Source organism: Tripterygium wilfordii, chromosome 7 (assembly GCF_013401445.1).
Source record: "Tripterygium wilfordii isolate XIE 37 chromosome 7, ASM1340144v1, whole genome shotgun sequence".
Lineage (NCBI taxonomy): Eukaryota > Viridiplantae > Streptophyta > Magnoliopsida > Celastrales > Celastraceae > Tripterygium > Tripterygium wilfordii.
Window position 1 is genome coordinate 6,079,906 of NC_052238.1, and position 20,808 is coordinate 6,100,713.

The 20,808-nt window shown below is 36.0% G+C and overlaps 4 protein-coding genes across 7 annotated transcripts in view; 1 reads left to right on the forward strand and 3 right to left on the reverse strand.

Annotated features, from left to right (window-relative positions):
* LOC120001936 overlaps positions 1 to 2,414 on the reverse strand; it is a 30,889-nt gene extending 28,475 nt beyond the window's left edge. For both annotated transcript variants that reach the window (XM_038850462.1, XM_038850461.1), the window contains exons 1-3: positions 2,228 to 2,414; positions 1,965 to 2,138; positions 1,775 to 1,870 (exon numbers count right to left, since the gene is read on the reverse strand). In XM_038850462.1, coding sequence (XP_038706390.1) covers positions 1,775 to 1,870; positions 1,965 to 2,138; positions 2,228 to 2,335 — 378 coding nt within the window. In that variant the 5' untranslated portion in view covers positions 2,336 to 2,414. The remainder of the gene's footprint in view (positions 1 to 1,774; positions 1,871 to 1,964; positions 2,139 to 2,227) is intronic.
* A 1,990-nt stretch (positions 2,415 to 4,404) lies between these two features.
* On the reverse strand, positions 4,405 to 5,914 carry LOC120001897 (proline-rich protein 4-like). Of its 3 annotated transcripts, none has more exons than XM_038850413.1 (3): positions 5,555 to 5,914; positions 4,981 to 5,337; positions 4,405 to 4,950 (listed from the first exon to the last, which is right to left on the reverse strand). In XM_038850413.1, the coding sequence occupies exons 1-3, from the start codon at positions 5,691 to 5,693 to the stop codon at positions 4,532 to 4,534; spliced, it is 915 nt and encodes a 304-aa protein (XP_038706341.1). In that variant the 5' UTR covers positions 5,694 to 5,914; the 3' UTR covers positions 4,405 to 4,531. The 3 variants fall into 3 exon arrangements, with proteins under 3 accessions (XP_038706341.1, XP_038706342.1, XP_038706340.1); XM_038850414.1 differs by having other exon boundaries at positions 4,405 to 4,668; positions 4,699 to 5,337; XM_038850412.1 differs by having other exon boundaries at positions 4,405 to 5,337.
* Positions 5,915 to 7,802: 1,888 nt separating this feature from the next.
* LOC120001484 (translocon-associated protein subunit alpha-like) lies at positions 7,803 to 11,646 on the reverse strand. Its single transcript, XM_038849842.1, has 8 exons — positions 11,487 to 11,646; positions 10,689 to 10,856; positions 10,549 to 10,599; positions 10,235 to 10,323; positions 9,660 to 9,737; positions 9,305 to 9,508; positions 8,352 to 8,423; positions 7,803 to 8,222 (listed from the first exon to the last, which is right to left on the reverse strand). The coding sequence occupies exons 1-8, from the start codon at positions 11,551 to 11,553 to the stop codon at positions 8,172 to 8,174; spliced, it is 780 nt and encodes a 259-aa protein (XP_038705770.1). The 5' UTR covers positions 11,554 to 11,646; the 3' UTR covers positions 7,803 to 8,171.
* A 3,745-nt stretch (positions 11,647 to 15,391) lies between these two features.
* Positions 15,392 to 20,614, forward strand: LOC120001285 (triosephosphate isomerase, chloroplastic-like). The gene is made up of 9 exons (XM_038849533.1): positions 15,392 to 15,823; positions 16,401 to 16,427; positions 16,882 to 16,951; positions 17,478 to 17,601; positions 18,321 to 18,405; positions 18,528 to 18,660; positions 18,759 to 18,932; positions 19,488 to 19,570; positions 20,201 to 20,614. Exons 1-9 carry the CDS (start codon positions 15,602 to 15,604, stop codon positions 20,255 to 20,257), a joined length of 975 nt encoding a protein of 324 aa, XP_038705461.1. The 5' UTR covers positions 15,392 to 15,601; the 3' UTR covers positions 20,258 to 20,614.
* Positions 20,615 to 20,808: the final 194 nt, after the last annotated feature.

The window sequence follows — 20,808 nt, forward strand, 5'->3', positions numbered from 1 at the left end:
TTTTACAATTACATCAATTTTGGTGACAAAGCCCTGATCATGGATATCTCTACTCAAAGTGGAGAACAATTAGGAGAATACTTAGTAATGGACGTGAAGAGATAAGTAATTCTTGACAGTTATCAATATGTTGGATGCACTATACCCAATTCAGTGTTTAAAAAGGCGGTCAGGGCGTACGCCCTGAGGCGCGCCTCAAGGCGAGGCGCCTTCGAGTTGCCTCAGGGCGTACGCCCTTGATAAAGGCCTGTGAGGCATACGCCTCATATGCCTGAGGCGTACGCCTCGAGGCGTATGAGGCGTAATTGTTGACACACCACAACTTATCAAAAGCAACGCCCACAAAGAACAAAAACACAAACAACCCAGCGAGGCCATTCCAACCGACGACGACGATTCTTGAGACAAATTCTCGAAGACTCTCTCTCTCTAGCAAACAAATCGTCCAAGGAATCGAATCGAATCGATTTTCAGCTTCATACATACTCTCTCTCTCTCTAACTCTCTGTTGGTGTTGTGCGACTTGTGCCCTAGATCTTGAATAGAAGGTACGATTTTCAGTCTTCAGATCTTGATTAATTCTGTTTTCTTATTATTCTTGCTAATATTTGCAAAGCGAGCATGTGAAGCTGGCTTGGAGGAGTTCCATCTTTCATAGGATAACTAGAATGAAAAAAAATGTTCGTTTAGTATATAAGATACTTGCGGTGATAATTTTGACAGATTTCAAATCCTGTCATCCACACAACACCCACTAGTTTTAGACATGTAGCTTTAGCATATTGAGAATGGCTGGAAGTAATTGATTTATTTTGATTCTTGAAGACTTTATTCAATTAGACTTTCTCTCTAATCTGCGTCCAACTCCAAGTTTCTCTGCTGATCACTTGAATTGATGATGGATGGAGTTATGTCTTCATAAATTGATAAATTGATATGATTATATTTGAATGTGTACATGTACATTTTAGATTAAGCATATATGTTTTTTTGTTGATTCTTACCGAGGCTTACGCCTCGTTACGCCTCGAGGCTTACGCCTCACCTCAAATAAGTCAAGCGCCTCGGTTTCCGAACCCGCCTTTTAAAACACTGATACTCATCAACATAGTTAGGAAACTTGTTACACCCAAAACAAAATTAATCAAGCTAATGAAGCTGCAAAGGAGGGTTCAAAATTCATATTCTATAACAAGAAGGATCGAATCAAATCTTTAATGAATCAATTGTATCTTTAAGGGAAAATATGAGGTGATAACATGACAAAGTCAAGATCCATCAAGCAGATAGGAGATGATAAACATCAACTCATGTTGCATATGATATGATAACAAAAAGAGGCATATTTCAAAGCACATGTCATAATTTGGTGGTATTATGCAGAAGAAAGTTATATGTAAAAGTTATTATGACTCTTACGGGTTGAAGGAAAAAGATATCAGCTGCTTGACCTCAACCCTAAAGAGGGTGAAGTTTTCCTCCACAAGGAAACCTATTGTGTAATGCTGGCATTTGTTTCAGAGTCTAAACCCTCATTCCCAAATTCACTAAATTTCAATTCTAATAAAATAAAAGTTTGCCCCTCTGCTACCCAGTGGCAATAAGCATTACGTGGTTTAGCTCTCATAAAAACCTGTATCGGTACATTGACGTCATTGATTGAATATCGATTCTAGGACAACCACCAAGTCATACAACACAGAATGAAAATAGCTCCAGGTTCTTTCAGAAACCCGAATCCAGGTGACACAGAGGAGTATAAAAATCTACTAACCGCGTGTAGAGAGTCTCGAACAATAGAATCAAAGTCTACATTGTTGCTCTCCAGAGACCTATCCACAAGAATGTACGATTGCACCTCATCTAAACCCTGAAACGAACATAGCAACCCTGAAACAATTAAAAAAAAGACGAAGAAAAAAGAGTGCGGGAACAGAATATATTGTTAAACCAACTAAACTTACCAAGTAGGAGCTGATTCGCAACGCATTTTCTTTCAAATCAGGGCGTATATTTAATTCGTGAGAGCCAATTATCACTTTCTGTGAGTTCAAAGCGTCCTTCGATTTCTCGTTCGGCGGCTTGAAGAGCGACACGGTGTCTACGAACCACGCGTGATTGTCTTTCAACTTTTTGCACTGAAAAACGACAATTAAACAGGAAATTCAGAATGTAGCACTTCCACATATGCGTAAACGAAGGAGAATGGGAGAAAGCAAGGGAATACTAGGTGAGGAGGGAGGTCCGACGACATAGGAGCGTTTTCGAGTTCAGTGAGGAGGGAATTGAAAGGGTCCCACCAGAGGGAGGCATCGACTGACTTCGAGCTCGCCATTGCAAAAGCTTGAGCGAGGAAATTTGACAAAACCCTAGAAAGAAAATGCAAGGTGGAACCAATATATAAAAAGTTTTGATTTTTCGCGCTTGGGGTTTTGGCAGCCGTGCCCGTGCACATAGGGTTTCAGGGTTAGTGGGCCGTGCAAAATTGGGCTTACACTACAATTGTCAAACAACAAGTCATTGGGCCTGGACCATTTAGATTTTTAGACCTAATAACAGTCGAATTGTAGACCTAATAATAGTGAAAAGCTTTAACGATTTGATTTTAAAAAGATTCATCAACTAAATTATTATCTAAATGGATAAAATAATTTTTTATGTCAATGAAATGTTATAGACAATTTTATTTCTAATTATAAATGTATCGACAAGCTATTAAGTATTTAGATTTAAGTTTCACATTCTTCTACTTTTGTCTGTAAATACTGCATACTCGATTTATTATCTATGTGCTTCTGACAATTCTCTTATTAATATAATTAAAATCTTTTTCTTTCAAAAGTATGAAAAAGATATATTTCATTTCATTAGTTAATATGATGCACCTAAAAGATATTAAAAGCCGCATTTTCTGATGAGCTATGAACTTCAGTGTATAGTCCACATTTAGGCTTTAAGAGCTACTAGTGTGACAACCTGATTGGACATCTTAACCAACATATAAAGAATTGGTTTTTAGTCAATAATAATTAGGCGGGAGTGAAATTATTATACTAAAATTTTCTGATTTTTGATTATTTTTAATTAAGAGTATTAATACCAAATTCTGATGATTTAAGTTTTAAAAAATCATGATGTTATTCTATCATTGAGTTAAAATAATATATTTTATTATTTTTAATACATTTTTTAGATTATTTCACAATAATAGAGTTTTATATTGATTTGCATATTCATCAAAAATTATGAAAAGTTTATTACAGCCAACCGACAATCATTCTTGTTTTGTAAAATGGACAATCTAATGTGTATTTGTGGGTGTGTGATCACTCACATGCATGCAAGAGTAGGGTAGCATTTAGACTAGCTTGCACAGTTGATAGTTGCATGTCAATAGATGCCCCATATGTGATGTGGAGGTTTAATAATTGTTTTTTTAAACTGATAATGAAATCATACAAGTTTACCCTTTAAATATATATATGATATGGGCCTAAAATTGTGCCTCAGGTAATCAAGCCCTCGAGCGGTCAGGCACAAAAGTTCTCCACCTAGTCAGGGACGAAACTAGCATTGGACAATGGGGGAGGCAGAACTTAGTTAGGGGGTCCGGGGGCAATACCCCTGGAAAAATTTGTTGGGTTATAAATATATATATCACTTGTTAACATTAAGATAAAAGTAATTGTTATTCAATAAATTGACCCATAAATCAAAGAGAAAATATAATGGGAAAAGAGGAAAGAAGTAGCAAAGAAGAAGTATAAAAAAAAAAACCTCGCTACTGCTTTTGTCTATCACTATAGTGTGTTGTGACTTGTGCCCTAAATGTTGTATCTCGACTCTCTATAGTTTCGTTTTGTATCTGACTTTTCCCTTTGAAGTTGAAAACTAGGCAGATGGGCATATTGGGTAGATGGGCCTATGGGCACATGGGCTCATAATTGTTACTTAGTTAAAAAGATTGGTCTATGTATGGTTGCTTAGTGCTCGGTCCAATATATATCATATGTACAAATTTTTTAATCCATATTTAAGAGGAGGCAAGGCCTTTTAGTGTTTATTTTTTAATTTGTATAAGTGTATTATTACTATTAATTTTTTTTAGGGGGCAGCCGCCCCTTTACATACATGTAGTTCCGCCCATGCACCTGGTGACATAGAAAGTTAGGCCAAAGCCAGCACGAGTATTGTTCTCAGTGGAAATTGAACTTAGGACCTCTCAAGTCTATACAGTTTGGTCTTATAAATATTCACTAACTAAACTATCATCCAAGAATTTTTAGAAAGGTTTATTTTTCAACAGAATATGTGTGTTTTGTCAATCATTAAAAGATGAATCCATATATAGGATCGCTATTTTAGGAGAAAAATTCACATACATTGTACTTCAAATCCTTAACAAGAGCACTTAATAAACTTAACATTTATTCCCAAACTTAACAAGCTACTTACAACTTAGTTTATCACATAAAGATAAAAGACACACTTAAAAACCCATAACTTATAAGCATTATGAATCCATTCCATCTCAGTGAATGGGAGAATATGGTGGCAGGGGAGGGTGGTGGTGATGGAAGTGGGACTTTGGAGGAAACTTTGGGAATGGAGGAAGAGGCTTGTGATAGATTGGTGGTTTTGGCGTTGGTTTGTAAATTGGAATAGGATGTGGCTTTGGCTTGTAAATTGGAATAGGATGTGGCTTTGGCTTGTAAATTGGAACTGGTGGTGGAAGCACCACAGGAGGCTTGTAGATTGGTGGTTTTGGCTTGTATATGGGGACTGGAACTGGATGAGGTTTTGGCTTATAAATTGGGACTGGATGAGGTTTTGGTTTGTAGATGGGGACGGGAACTGGATGAGGTTTTGGCTTATAAATTGGGACTGGATGAGGTTTTGGCTTGTAGATGGGGACGGGAACTGGATGAGGTTTTGGCTTATAAATTGGGACTGGATGAGGTTTTGGTTTGTAGATGGGGATTGGAACTGGATGAGGTTTTGGCTTGTAGATCGGAGGGTGTTTGAAATGAGGCCATAAGAAGGCTGAAGTACAAGTAATTGGTGAGATTTTGAGTTTCCCAGCAACCCCAAAGGTGTGTTTGTCATTGGTTTTGGACTTGAACACAATCTTTGTGGACTCAAGACCATCATGGGCAGCACATGGTGCAGCTGATGCACTGTGAAGTTGTGCATAGCATTCTTCCTTCAACTTTCCATCTCTAAGCAGTTCTTGAGGAAGTGAAACTGTGAACTTCCCTTCTTCACTCAGCTGCCCAACTCCTCTTCTCTCAAACTTCTCTCCATTTTCTTGCTTGCAGTCAATTGTCACATGGAGCCCTGTGTAAAAAATAGCATAAGAACCAATGAATCATGCATGCTGTCAAAGATCTGCTATTTGACAAGCATTGAGTAAAAACAGTATATGTATGGTGAAGTTATACTGACAGAATTTTCTGTTTTTGTTGGTATTAATGATAACATACACGGACAGAATGTAAAAACACAGGTATAAAAACATATACACACATGTGTGTGTGTGTGTGTATATATATACCTGATAATGCCTGGCTAGCCTTAATGTTATTCTGTGCACAATCTGCACATTCTGCAATCCCAACTACCTCAACTGTATTATCAGCATAGCAGAAGCTTACAGCAAAAAACAAGCACAGAAGTGCCTGGAGGATCCGCATCGGGAACCGGTCCTAAGCTAAGCTCCCTCAAATGGCAAAACAAAATTCTACACACTAGAAGAGAAGCAGCTTTACTAAGCTTCTGTAGTTTGATGCACTGAGAAGTTGCTGCCCCATATGGGTTGTTATATAATAGGAGATTTTTCAACGTCTCACCGTCACAAAATTAAGAGCCGCACATGAGGTTAGGGCCGTCCCCAAAGAGAAAAGCTACTTGTTCTTCTCTGTTTAATTTGAAAGAGATATTGTAACGTGCAATCCTTTGCTTCACCAACTACAGGACAGTATCCTCATTGAATGAATTCTCAACTGTTTACACAAAAACAGCTAAAACTTTCTGTCATATCCTTCTAACAAGATCTCTATATCAGCTCAAACCTACTAACCATCTCTAATAAATACTCTGCTTTTACAATTACTTAAGTTGAATTTACAAAACGGTTCCAGCTTGTTGTTGGTAAAGCATTACATGATTTATGGATCTCAACAGTTGGTAATTAGAGCCATTTATGGATTATTTGAGGAGCATATCAAGTTCACCTGAATCCACAACAAATAATTTAGGTAAACAACTCACACGCACAATACTCGCGTAGTGGACAGAGATGTCATGTCCAATTGGATCGAATTGCTCCGATACCATGTTGTAAATCCACACTTGTATACATTTCAACTATATTGTCATGTTCTCTTGGATACATCGGGTTCGCACGGTTTTATTTCTCCTAAGCCCAACTATTAATGGCAGAAGCCTATGGGTCAAAGTCCAACTCACTTGGGTTTGAGAAAAGACCCAATTGACAAGTTAGGGGTGGGCTTGCCCTTATTAAGGGAGTTATAATCCACACATCTATCAACATGGGATTCTAACGGGTTGCGCAATACTAAAAAAATTATTGAAGACTTGCATTTATGGAATTTCCACAGCCATTCATACAAGTCAAGAACATGTTAATATTGGAGTTCCTTAGCTCCTTCCTCGTCCACATCAATTTTCTTGCTTTCTGATTATTATTTTCCTAACATGGGATCAAAACAGAAAGCACCTGCATCAACGTTTGATCAATAATCTTAATGATTTATTCATTGGTATACAAGGTCAATAAATGATTTCTTTATCGATATAATTATCCTCAAAAACTATCTTAAATCGTAAATTAAATCAACCTTAAAGCAAATGGAAACATCTGGAACTGAACTGGAGTGCTTTCAAGCCTTACAAAAACAGGATAAATGGTCTGTGGGAGCCGGAGGGAGGTTCAAAAGCAAAACTTTTACAAATGTTATTAATCAGTTCTGTGTAGTTTTGGGCCGTGTTATTAATCAGTTCATGGCATACTTGTACATGTTTTTGTTGAAAATACTCTTCCGTGGTGACCGGCAAGTTTCGGGCCGGACCCAACCCAAAACTAAGCCCAGACCTGCCATAAGCATTTGCGGGTTGCCCAGCCCAATGCGTTTTCAGATGTGACATGTCTTCTATGCAATTCATTTCAACAAAATTTAGCAACTCCAGCTAGCATATGATCTGGTTTACATAAATTTCATAGAAACATTTTTAGTCTTTGACCCAATTTGATGGACAAATAGTAGTACACTAAAAAAAGAAGCAATTTCTATTGACACCCTTTTTGTCCTCCTTAATCAACCTTTTCGTCAAGGATACATGGCAATTAGCGTTATCTTGCTCCAGTAAGTTCAAAAGATCTCCTTACTGAGATACGCATTCAATTGCTAACATCACACCTGTTACTGATTAACGTCTGACAAGAGCTCTTACTCCATTGTCTACTACCATTATTCGACCACGACAATCTCTTCGTAGAAGCCGGGTCTGTACACTCCACAAGAATCTCTGTTTCTCTGTTCTTTTTTACAAATAACCATGTCCCCCCACCCCAAAACAGATCACACTATCAAAAACCCTCGACTCTAGATCTCCAGATAGATTCGCCATCAAAGTATGAACTTACATGGGATAGGGAGCTGAACAAAATAACCATAATTTAATGATCAAACACCAATAACGCAACCCAAAAGAAAACCCATCTGACGCTTTTAAGCAACAGTAAGCAACAGACCATAGAACAAGTAGCATCATTTCTTCGAAATAACTTCAAGCATATGTAACCACCAAAACAACAATAACTCAACTTATCCACACCTCAAAAAGTACCAAGAATGAATAGAAAAACAAGAATGTGATCAAAAAAAATCTTCATACGGTTCATGAAAACTGTTTTCTACCCCAACTTCAGGGTTAGTTTTGCTGCAAAAAGGCTCAACTTTTGGAATCTCTAATTTAAGTGTGTAAACAATTTCCACATGCTACAACAGCAAGGAAATTCTGTTGTGGTCTAATTTTAAAAACTACTCAACATATGGGCTCTCTTACATTCTCTAGATGCCTAGCGGTGTACAGGAGTCTGCACTTCATTATATTATCTCATGTGGCAAAATCAGGTAAGAAAACTCCATCTACTTCTTCTTCTTAGATTTGCTGGACAATGATTGGGTGTAAGCAGTGCCCTGGACAATATAAAAGGATAAAACAAATACATTAGAAACAATTCTCCATTGAGTCAAGAACATCAATGAAGAATAAATAATATCAATGAAGAAAAGAGCCAACTGCGTAGAGATGCACGAATCACATACCTGAAGCCATTCATCCAGCGAAGCATCTCTAGTCCCAGTTCCAACCTCCACCTTTGGAGTCCTCTTAGTTTTCTGACAAAAGAAGTAGACAAGTTAGAGTCTAGCAAGTATAGATACAGGACATAAACATATACAAATATTTATTGTCAAACAACTTTTTGATATTGACCACCATATCATTTTGCTAGTGTATGGATTTCGAAAAAGAGTTTCAAAAAGAACCTCAACTAGAACCTTTTTTTTTTTTTTTTTGAAAGGCCCATAGGTCACACGGACGCTAAGCCATGCCCGAGGGGCATGAAGGCCATCACAGTGGATGGGAAACTACCCAAATCCCAACCCCTTGGTGAGAATAGAACCCTGGACCTCAAGGTCCTGGGCAGACAACCTCAACTAGAACCTTTGACACAAGCTTGATTGACATGTAATGCAATGTGTGTTCCCATCATGATGTTAGTATTAATAAGATTAAGAGAGATCCTCATTTTCGACACAAAGAACAGTGCATCTCCCTCAGTTCTTCAACACCGACAAAGAAAGAAATATGCATTTCATGTTTTGAGTACGTGTTTCTTTTCTTCTCTATACCCAGAGTGCACAGGGCAACATAAAAAGTACGGAATTTGAACCAAGACAGGAACATGAACCACAAATATGAAATAAGACGATAGATAGGAAGTAAAATTAGCATGACCATGAAGCAGCTAATTCTGATACCACGTAATAACATATAACTGTCAAAGTGATGTTAAAAATGCGGGTAAGCTTGAATGAGTTTTTTTTTTTAAAGTGTGCATGTGTTCATGAAAGTTGAAGAAATAAAATGACAGGACAAAGAATGCTGCTCTCATCAGGACAAGCACTAATGAATCCTAGGCATATTAATATCTCATGGTAGTATGGTACTCATAACCAATGAAGCGAGCATAAAATAGCATGCCGCGGATGAATACCTTGGAAATGTTCTGTATTTGACCGTGAATCCATAAACCAAGAAGGACAAGAAGGGCAATTCCAAGGGTAACCAGAAATAGTGACTCAACGCTGAGGAAACCTCCAGACTCAGCAACTTCAATGGTACCATTATAGAATGTGCTCTGGTAAGGATGCTGGTCTATCTCATAAAAGATAGTTCCTACAAGGTCAAAGGTTCCAGGCTGCACAAAAGCAGTTAAATAGGTCAGACCAAATTTCTCTCCTCCAAGTTTGTGTCTACTTCTATTACCTTTTCCCCCCCATTTGCTAATATACATAACCAATTCAAGAATTGATAATCAGGAAAGAATGTAATTCCCCACAAGTATGCACCTGCAAATACTTGCTGACAGCAAATATGTATGGAAAAGTCGCCTGAACTGAAGCTGGCACGGATGCATTGCTAAAGGCCTACAATCAGAGCGAGAATACAGTTCAATAAAACAATGATAAGCTTTAACTAAGCATATATGAAGCTAAATCACAGTTGCAATCCAAATAATGAAATAAGTTGCACAAGGACAAAAGAGAAACTTCAGATTAAGGTGTCGGAGTGATAATCGTAAACAATACAGCACAAGAATGTGCTAAAAGACTACACTAAGCCAACTAAATGAGCACATGAGGACATTAACTATCAAGTGTGATAGTTAATGACGTAAATAAGGATTTGGCTCATTCATGTACTCGATTTAGAGTCCTGTAATTAATTACTCGTACATGGGATGGGAGGCACCCCTTTGACGCTGCCTTTCATAAATTCTTTCTTGACACTCAACCCAAAAAAAAAAAAACTAGACCAGCCAAGGAGAAAAAATAAATTAGGATAGGTGACTCGAAAATCAGACAGCTTGTTTAGACGGAAATTTTGAAACCTCTCATGTGAATCCATGCAAACTTAAAGTTACCTGAGCAGTGAGATTCTGGACCAGCAGACGATGATCATACGGTAAATGAACACTGGCCTTAATCGCGATTACATTCACACTTGATTCCCCTGTAAATCCCATCAAATAAGCAAGTGAGTAAGCTTTGAATATTTTATGAAAAATGAGAAATAATAATGCACCAGGTGATAACTATTTTTACTCAACATGAACAATATTTCCATTAAGAAGCCAATAAAAAAACAGCAAGCCAATGTTATCATGGGAAGAAAGTATAAAAGTACGTTTACAATAGGCTGACAACAGACAACGTAACAAAGTATGGTTTTCATTACCATCATTTTTCATTCCCACGAGTAATTCTGTCTCTTCACCAGCAGTGACCACTGCAAAAAAAGTTGTAAAAAAAAATTAAACACATGCTTGACAGAATACAAATGACCAGGTTTATGTGCAATTTAAATTAAATTCTTACATTTGGCACTGTTTCTTGGGAACACACAAACCATATCAATTCCAGGAGCCGGGTCAAAATTCCCATCACCAAAATCCTGGACATCCTCACCCACAATCCCAAGATCACCCCCTTCAACAGCATCTGCAACTCCTGACTCTGAATCGGAATCTGATTGGCATCTTGCAACTGCCACAAAGAATAACTCCAAGTCAAATCAAATCCCTCTGAAATGACATCAAGCATCGAAAGAAATATTTCGCATTGAAAAAATTACATTCACAATTGAATTCAAGTTTGTACAACACTGTCAATCCATGCAATCATATAAAACACCGAAAAGTAAGTAGGCAGTGTCTGATTCAAGGTTGGTCTATTTAGCCTTGAAATGGAGCTTCAGTTGCGTTTTAAAGATAAAATTGAAGAAAATTTACCCTTTTTTATTTGATAGAAGTAGTATAACTACCTCTAAAAGTTTCTATAAGGATATCTTAGTGTTCGAAACTTGCAGTCCTCACTTTCTTCAGGAAGCACAAAATTTTAGAATTTTCTGAAATCCACTTTCAATATCAAATTAAAGCACAGACAAAAACCCCAAAAAAAAAAATTCCAACAAGAAATGGATCATAACGAGAAATATGTAGAAACCGCAACAGCGTTAACAAAATAAAATCCGATCTAACCTCAACAGAACAAAACGAGCATAAGCACATGCGAGCGCAGAACCATAGATGATCGGTATCGGAATTTAATAAAATGAAAGGAATCCCAGTGTCAAAGACGTATATATGGATCTAGATCTGAATTGAGAAAATGAACCTTGCAGAAGAGGACAGGCGAGGAGGAGGAGGGCCAGGAACAAAGCCCTAACACGCTTCATCGCCATATCTGTTAGTGCTTGGTCTCAACACGCTCAATACGACCACCAAGCACAGAACCAACACACCAGTTAGGTCTCTCGATTATCGGGTCAAATAGTATTAGTACGGCCGAAAATGGAGTGTGTATATATATATATATATATATTTGTGTTGTGGAAATATTAAGGACGCCAATATTGAGAGAAAAACCAAACCGGTGACGTTTTTCCAACTACTCTGTCTCAACTTTCAATGTTTGTTATCCATATAAAAATAAACTTGTTTAATATATCTTGTGTTTCCTTGCATTTTCATTTTTATTTTCTGAAAATAGAAAATAATTCTAAAAAAAAGTTTGGTGTCATTTGAAAAAAGGATAATGCTATTAAGACTCTCTCTTTTTACTTTTTACACCCTAATGAAAAGACACAGTATGAGTAATAGGTTTTTATTTTTTATTCTTTCTTAGGTATGGGTCGCATATGTTTTAGTCAATTTTTTTATTCATTTATTTTAAAATCGTGGGATCCATCAACTTTACATTTAAATGAAATATTTATATGAAATAAATTAAATTCTTTATAAACTACAAGACATATCATTAAATTAAATTAATAACAATTATAAATTAATATTTATACTTATAAATAAATTATTCTTATAATAAATTAATAATTACTATAATAAATTATTAATTATTATAATGAATTAATTATCCATTCTGAATAAATATTAAAGTAAATTAATAACTATTATAAATAATAAATTAACAATTCTTATAATAAATTAATATTTATTCATTTATAGTTGTAATAACTTATATATATGAAATAAATCATTTTTATTCATTAATAATAATTAATACAATCAAAATAAATTATTTTTATTTGACGTTATTATTTTACTTTTACTCAATAGCTTTCTCACTGCGATGAGTTCGAAAATGAAGTTATAGGGGCTGATTTCACTTTCAATGCAACCCGATTGACCATATTTTTATATCAAAAACAAGATATATTTTTTTTTTAATTTATCCTCCATCAATTTTATTATTTCTTTTTTTTTTTATTCTTTTTGGGTAAGTCCCATTTGGTTGGACTTTGATCCGCTTTTTTTTAGTTTTCCTGCTTGTGGAGTACCTACCTACTCATCTTTACTCTCTCATTCTCTCTCTAGCCATAGCTACAACTAAAACAGTCTAGGTTGGGAGCCAGTTGCTTCTGAGCCTTTAGTAGTGTACATATCTTACTACTCTCTTGGTTGTTTTGAGTATAAAGTATAGTGACAATGTGGTTCAAAAGTCAAAACATACCATTAATTTATTATCACTAATAACAAGTTATTACCACTAATAACTAGTTATTAGTGATGATAACTAGTTAGTACCACTAATACATAGTTATCTTAATAACTAGTATTAGTTATTACAATTAGAACTATGTATTACCACTAATTACTAGTTATCATCACTAATAACTAGTTATTACGACTATTAACTAGTTATTAGATATATAGCCAGTTATGACCACTAATAACTAGTTATCATCACTAATAACTAGTATTAGTTATTACCACTAACACTAGGTATTGCCACTTACTAGTTATTATCACTAATTACTAATTATTATCACTAATAACAAGTTATAACCATTAATAACTAGTTATTATCACTAATAAATAGTTATTGGATGTATAACTAGTTAATAAGAGAATTTTTTTATTCATTTCCCAATTTTAGATATTATTCAATGGCACTAAATCGCACATATATCAATAATCTTTTGATTATTATAATTAACCAAAAATTAATCCTTTCTTAATTATTATACACGTTTTAGTAATAAATTTATTACCTAAAAATGGGAAAGTAAATTCGAAATTACTTTTATTACTATTTTTTTGGATTGAAAGTTGTGTGATAACTGGATTTTTCTTTTAAAAAGTTATGATCCAGGTCATAAATAGCCACAAACACGAGCTTATCACGTGTTGGGAGAAAGAGTTGCATGCATTTAATGCAAAAAGGGAGTGTGACAGCAAATGAGAAAAGACAAACATTGATTAACATGACATGGGGGTGTGAGAAATAATATGAGAGGTTTAAATATCAACCCGTTTAAAAAATACTTTATCTATAAATCATTTAAAAACAGCTTAAAAAAAGAAAATGAAAAGACATTTTCTGAAAAAAACATGAAAATTGAGAAAACAGAAAATAAACCAAACCAAACCAAATAGGGTTGTTATTGGTACGGTTACCGTTACCAATCACGGAATACTGTTACCATACCAATTCTTTCGGTAATTCAAAAAATGTTACCGTTACCGTTACGGGAAGAGTCGGTATACCGATGGTTGGTATACCGATCGATCGGTAATGGTAAGTCGGTAATTGGTAAATTTACCAATTCTTAAAACCTATTTAAAAAAGAGAAGAAGAAAAATGCATCAAGTAGCATTGTGCTTAATAGTCATTGTATGAGACTACAACACTTTCATCTTGCCTACAATACCAATAATAAAAATGATAGATTAATGAGAAGGATCATTGTGCTATATGTGAATAAGAGAAAATACCTATCAAACGGTGAAAAAAAGAAAGGAGAATTCACATAACATTATTCCAACAATCTATAACATAAAATCTTTCATTTCATTAATTTCTAATATTTTTAGTATCAGAAGTGTTTTAAACTCCATGGCAAGAAAGCTAGAAGAAACAAGATAAATAAAGATAAAAGACCATAATGGAAAGGGAGAATAAAAACATGTAATCAATACCAACAAAGCATTTTGTTATGTAACAAACACTGTTTTAAAGTTAATGAAATTGCTACAAGTGATATATAAATGATAACCCTAAAAATAATCAATGGTCTAGATTAAATTAGATCAATATAATGGTCATAATTAAATAAAACTAAAACTAAAACTAAAAATAATATTAATATATATGTCGGTAATCGGGAAATTTACCGTTTTGAACTTTGCTTACCGTTACCGTTACTGAAATCATCGGTAAATTTACCGTACCGAACAATTGGTAACTGTATACCAATCTTCTGCTATTTTCGATAACCAATTCGTCGGTAATGGTATACCAATGAATAATTTACCATACCAGTAACAGCCCTAAAACCAAACCAAACCAGATCTATATATTCTTAAGTCTTTTATGAAAGCTGTTGATTCATCATTTTTCATTGGCTCTTTTACTAGGTTTTTTGCAGGCATTTGCCATCAAGGTTTTGTCATATATTGAAGAAATCAGTCAGTATCAGTGCAACCACTATTTAATAACATTCCAGATGGGGATTTGGATTTCGATTCTCCAATACATTATTTTGTTATCCCAATAACATTGCACCATTATGATTGCTCTAACTTTTGCCAAAATTACTATGTTAAGTTATACCTAGCAAAAAACAGAAGAAAAATGGCCATCCCCTCCCTTGCTGCTCCTTAGTCCCTATATATTCCGACAAAAAGCAAGCATAAATATTATATGAATGAGAATCAAACTTGAACACATCCAATTCTAACATCAAAATATTAGATAACACCCAATGAGCAATATTCATCACACGTGGATGTTCAAAACCTTAACCACAGATTCCATGGAAGCCCAAAATTTGCCCATTTCAACGACAAAACTACGTGGCACAATCTTGGGTGACGCTGGGCAAGAACGACGACGTAGCGACTGACTGGGATCGTGGGAATCCAGAGTGCACCGCAACGGCGTCGTTTCAACGAAATGGATTTGAAGAGAGCGACAACTGCAAACCGGTAAAAGGCACGATATTTTTCATCATATGAACGTGATCGATCGCCAGCATGATTGATGCGCGTTGAAGACACTCTCCACTACCACCTAATTTTTTCTTTTCCCTTTCCCAACAGTGATATCCCACCTACACCCCGAAGTCGCGTGAGCAACAACTTTTCTATCCAATTTTTTTCTTCGAGAAGAACACCACAACTTCGAAACCTCCACAGAGAAACTCAACAATCACAATCCAACCCGAAACAACAGCAAACCCAAACCGTAGTGAGTGTCTCTCAGCCCCTACGATGGCAGCAGCGGTCTCAATGTCTCTATCGTCTCAACTCTCCGTCGCCAAATCCGGAACCTCACACTCCCCTCCACAATTTTCGGGGCTCCGCCGGTCGTGCCCCAAGCTCGACAGCTCTCACTCTCAGCTTTCCTTTCTCCAACACGTCAATTCCCAGCTCCGTGTCTCCTACTCTCGCAAACCATCTCGGGCTGTAGCTACCATGGCCGGCACCGGAACGGTGCGTTTTCACCACATTCTTAATCTCAGTACGCTATGTTTGAAGTTCTGTTACGCTTCCTGATAAGTGGAATTGTGATTGTTGTGTGATAATAATCATTTTAAGAAATGTTATTGCAATTTGAATGGTTCATAAACAATGTTCAATCATACGATTACTTCACTCCCATCAATTTATTGTTTCCTTCCCAGCTCCTGATTCTTCATGACCTTCTTAGCTAGTGTCAAGCCAAAGAAAAAGGTTTGTTGGCCTTACAAATTTTTTTTTATCTCTGCGAGGTTGAAGATTCCTGAATAAGTTTAATGGGTTTTTTATGCTTCCCTTCCGATGACTTATTGATATCATGTTTTAGATTCTTTAGATGTGCCATGTTGGTATAGTCACACTCTAGAATACTTTATCTTTATTTGAAGAGGTCTGGTCCTCAATCTATGAAATAAAGCAGATTTTTTATTTATTTATTTTTAGAATGCTCCTGCCCATTTATTTCATTTAATTGTTTTCTAGGATTTCATTCCGTGAAAATGATCTCATTTTTCCATCCATTGATTGATCTTGTTCTCTCTTGTGCTTGCAGTTCTTCGTTGGTGGGAACTGGAAATGTGTAAGTTTCTTTTGCTCAACAGCATTATGATGTATTTTTTCCATCTCAATTATTGGTCTCTATTGTTTTTCATACTGTTCTGCATCATTTACGGTAATCTATTTCCTTGTTGGTTTATGAATTTTGTTTACCAAAATTACTGTTTCCTGATAGCACACAAATGTTATCCCTCTTCACTGATTCGGTCTATGAGAGGAGTGAATTCTTATGTTGACTAACTTCTAAGCTAGAGACATAGAAACCTATGAAGTGTGAAGAACACATATTTAAAGGCCTCCTCTGTCTCCTTGAGACGCATAATTTAGTAGATCTTCCTTTGGCAAGTGTTGACATTTTCGCTGGCTAATCTTGTTTATGCCTTGTGTAGCTTGCTTTACTGGATATTGAAGATTCATGACTAATTTATTTATTTCTTTGGGCTGATTTCCCCCCCTCTTTCTACTGTTGCGTTCAGAATGGGACCACAGAATCTATCAGTAAGCTTGTTTCTGACTTGAACAGCGCAAATTTGGAGGCTGATGTCGGTGAGATTAATCTTAATGTCAATATATTGTTCAATTCTTATTAATTTTTACATTCAAAGTGGAGCTTTAGTTTGGGTTTTTATCTCCTGATCTCACAGGAGCTTGCAAACATCCTGGCAATGTTTTTGGGCAAAAATTTAACCCACATATTAGTTCATACTTCATACATTGGGCTCAAGTTCGTTTGGCCTTCTTGATGGAGTTGAAGTGTCCTTTTAGGGCTTTCGAAATCTTGTATTCACCATTTTGGTGAAGCATACCACATACGTGTATTCTGTTGATATTTGGCACTGGTGATGTTGTTGATTATTAGTCTTCTGGTTCCTCATGCTTCCATTTGTGCTTTATCTGCATTATTTCCTCAAGTGCTATTTTATCATGAAACAACTGGCTTAGAGGGATATATCATATGACCTTGAAGGCTTGAACTGCATAGGGTAACCCATTTACTATGAATTACGCTCATTAGTATGTTTTAATCTTCCCCATTATACTAATATTCATAAATTTTTGCTTTTATGAACAGATGTTGTTGTAGCTCCTCCTTTTCTTTACATTGATCAGGTGAAGAACACACTAACAGATCGAATTGAGATATCTGCGCAAAACTCTTGGGTTGGAAAGGGTGGGGCTTTCACCGGGGAAATCAGGTTAGCTTGGCTTTTTCATGACGCCGCAAAACATTTTAGTTTTTTAAAGATAGTTTAAATATCTCCTTAACCCTTCCTTGGCACCTCTCTGGAGTCTTCTCTCTCTGTGCTGTAAGTTCATTTCTGGGAGGATAATAATGGTGGTTTGGTACAAGAGAAATTCGGTGTAGTTAAGGTTCCAAGTTCCAAGTTCCAAGTTCCAAGTATTGTATGCTTTGAACTAGGAGAAATTTTGAGACTATTGCAACTCTTTTTGCCTTGAAACTTGTCTCAAAGTGTTGTGGAGCCTTTGGCATGAGGTCTTGGGCTCCTGGTACTTTCACTCGCGTAAGTGAGAACTGAAAATTACCTCATTCCATTATCTCTTAAATGAGACAATCTTAACCATGTTTTATTTAAATTTTAATGACAAAATCCTTTGTGACCGGAGTCCACTTGCTCTGTTCCCACAGCTTCCTCTTGCTTCTTGGATGGCCTATATCATGAAAATTGTTTAAACAAACTCATGTGCACTTAGGTTTGACAATATTTCTGTTACAATGTCGCTTACGTGTTTCTTTAATCGCTGTCGGGGTTAGGGTGACAAATAAAAATAATCATTTGTTTTTCTGGCACTTCTCCCAGTGGCACATTCTCTTCTTCTTCTTCTTTTTTGTGCGCTTGATGCGAACATGATGATCATCTTATACTCATGCTTGCATATTCTATTTAATTTGTAGTGTGGAACAATTGAAAGATATTGGCTGTAAATGGGTTATCCTTGGGCATTCTGAGAGAAGACATATTATTGGTGAAAAGGATGAGGTGAGAGTTTTTTTTTTAATAAAAAAACTTAATACATCAAGGTTCTATAGACTAGCTGATTACTTTTTATTGCACATTATTCTATCAAGATTATAATTTGACTGGATCTTTATCAAATTCAGTTTATAGGAAAGAAAGCTGCTTATGCCTTGAGCAATGGCCTTGGTGTGATAGCATGCATCGGGGAACTGTTACAAGAAAGAGAAGCAGGAAAAACATTTGATGTCTGTTTTGAGCAATTGAAGGCTTTCGCAGGTACACTTGTGCTAAGTTTCTATCGCCATGTTATGTCTGAAATATGCGTTTGGCATAGAGGATTGTTTCCTGATGCCAGTCGTAGTGATCTTGTGCAGATGCTGTTCCGAGTTGGGATGATGTCGTTATTGCATATGAGCCTGTGTGGGCAATTGGGACTGGTAAAGTGGCTACACCTGCGCAAGCTCAGGAAGTACATGTTACTGTTCGTGATTGGCTTAAAAAGAATGTCTCCTCCGAAGTTGCGTCTAAAACACGTATCATTTATGGAGGTGCCTCTTTTTTCTTCTTCTGTTTTTTCCCTGGAAGATTCATATGTAGTCTGCTACACATATTTCTAGATCTGTGATTGGAAAAACATATGATTTCTGTGATTCTGATTTGCAAAATGCAAACTGTGTTAACCAATTATTTACCTAATCTTTAATGTCATTTTTACTGTTGTTTCTAATAAGATTGGGATTCAGGATACAATGCATAATCCCTCTGCTTGAAATTAAATAATGTTGGGGCTAATAGTGGGATGTTATGGTTAAGAGTGGTCATTAAACCTATGACAGCTAAAATGGCTCTGACTTGCTACACTTGCAATGATTTGTCATCCATGGCTAGTTGTATCTGTAATCGTAAGATGTGGACATGCACAAAATAAAACGATGACCTTGTTGCTTATTCTTGGTTTGGCACACTCTTGTAGATTGCTTCTGAGTTGTTCATTTGAAATTTTCATTCTCGATAAGCTTGTCAGTGTTTTATTCCCTCCACGATTCAACAATGGCTTGCTACTGATGCTTAATGTTCAATGGGATCTGCATCTCCTTTTTCAGGGTCTGTAAATGGAAGTAATTGTGCTGAGCTTGCAAAGCAAGATGACATTGATGGTTTTCTAGTTGGTGGTGCTTCGCTGAAGGTAAATGGTTGTTGGAACTGCACTCGACTGGAATATGGAAAAATGTGAATAAAATCTTGAGTGGTAATTTCGTGGATAAACAATATTCCTGATTACCTATTTTCAGAAGTGGAAAAAATGGTACAGTCCTGATATTTCTGTGAAATATCTTTCAGTTGTTCTGACTGGTTGGCAGTGAGACAACTAGTCACTAACCATTTAAATTGTATTTACTCTCTCCTTAAGATATCTCTAAAACGAACTTATCATATGACTTCCAAACAAGAGAGATTGGGTTCAAAGTCCATGCCTGTCTTGGGGTAAGAATCATTTTTTTTTTGATAAGCATTGGGTAAGAATCTTAGCGGGGTAACATCAGAAAGCTGTTGCGTGCCATAAGTGTGAAGCATTATGAACTCAATTACGCTGTCATAAATTCAATTTTCCTTTTGGGAATATATTAACTCCTTTCCTCATATTGTTTTGTGCTTTCTAATTTACCTTCCATATGCTTTTAATTCATTGATTACTTTTTTTACTTTATAACTATTCGTTCACCAACCATTTTGAAATTTATTATCTGTTTCATTGAGTTAATCTGGTTTGGATGCTTACGATTTTTTTTCCTCCTTTTTCTTTTTGGTGACACAGGGTCCTGAATTTGCCACCATTGTCAATTCTGTATTATCCAAGAAAGTTGCTGCTTGATTAGCTTGTATGAAGTTCTTTTTGGGAGAAAATAGCTAATAACAACATTGTTAGTTGGTGATGTGAAGTGCTCCAGTGCTTCTGATGGCAGGAGCAAATAACGAAGACAAGTATTCAACAAGTGAGCTAGTTTATTCAATAAAGTTTCGATTATTTATCCAGGTTTTTCCCCGGGCTACTTCCTTTTTATTAATAAGAGAAATATACTAGTTGTTGGTGTTGCAATGTGGTAATAAAGTATCAGTGTGATGTGTTGTTGTAATAGTGTCAGTGGCTTAATGATGTCCTAGACAAGAAGTCCTGTCTTCCTTTGTGAGTTAATGCTATTGATTGACATTGATTTTGAGTTGCCATCCATTATTAGAAAATCTGTAAGAGTGAAGAATGCCTAGCCTTCAAAAATATATGGGTAGATTTGTTACGAAATGCATAGCTCCTGCCACTTACAGTAGGGCAGCAGTACTTTCTTTCATCTCTAATAGAAGAACTGCTATGCGATCATTTCTGTGAACAACAGGGTTTGTCTGGCGGATTTAGGCCTTTTGATTTAT

Bases quoted from the DNA above. Each gene is read 5' to 3' on its own strand.
- LOC120001897 (XM_038850412.1), bottom strand. From the start codon at position 5,693: ATGCGGATCCTCCAGGCACTTCTGTGCTTGTTTTTTGCTGTAAGCTTC. The intron at 5,338-5,554 runs GTATATATATAC...TTTTTTACACAG, and splicing joins GGCTAGCCAGGCATTATCAG to GGCTCCATGTGACAATTGAC.
- LOC120001484 (XM_038849842.1), bottom strand. From the start codon at position 11,553: ATGGCGATGAAGCGTGTTAGGGCTTTGTTCCTGGCCCTCCTCCTCCTC. The intron at 10,324-10,548 runs GTAATGAAAACC...TGGGATTTACAG, and splicing joins CGTGGGAATGAAAAATGATG to GGGAATCAAGTGTGAATGTA. The intron at 8,223-8,351 runs GTATGTGATTCG...TATATTGTCCAG, and splicing joins CGCTGGATGAATGGCTTCAG to GGCACTGCTTACACCCAATC.
- LOC120001285 (XM_038849533.1), top strand. From the start codon at position 15,602: ATGGCAGCAGCGGTCTCAATGTCTCTATCGTCTCAACTCTCCGTCGCC. The intron at 16,428-16,881 runs GTAAGTTTCTTT...TGTTGCGTTCAG, and splicing joins TTGGTGGGAACTGGAAATGT to AATGGGACCACAGAATCTAT. The intron at 19,571-20,200 runs GTAAATGGTTGT...TTGGTGACACAG, and splicing joins TTGGTGGTGCTTCGCTGAAG to GGTCCTGAATTTGCCACCAT.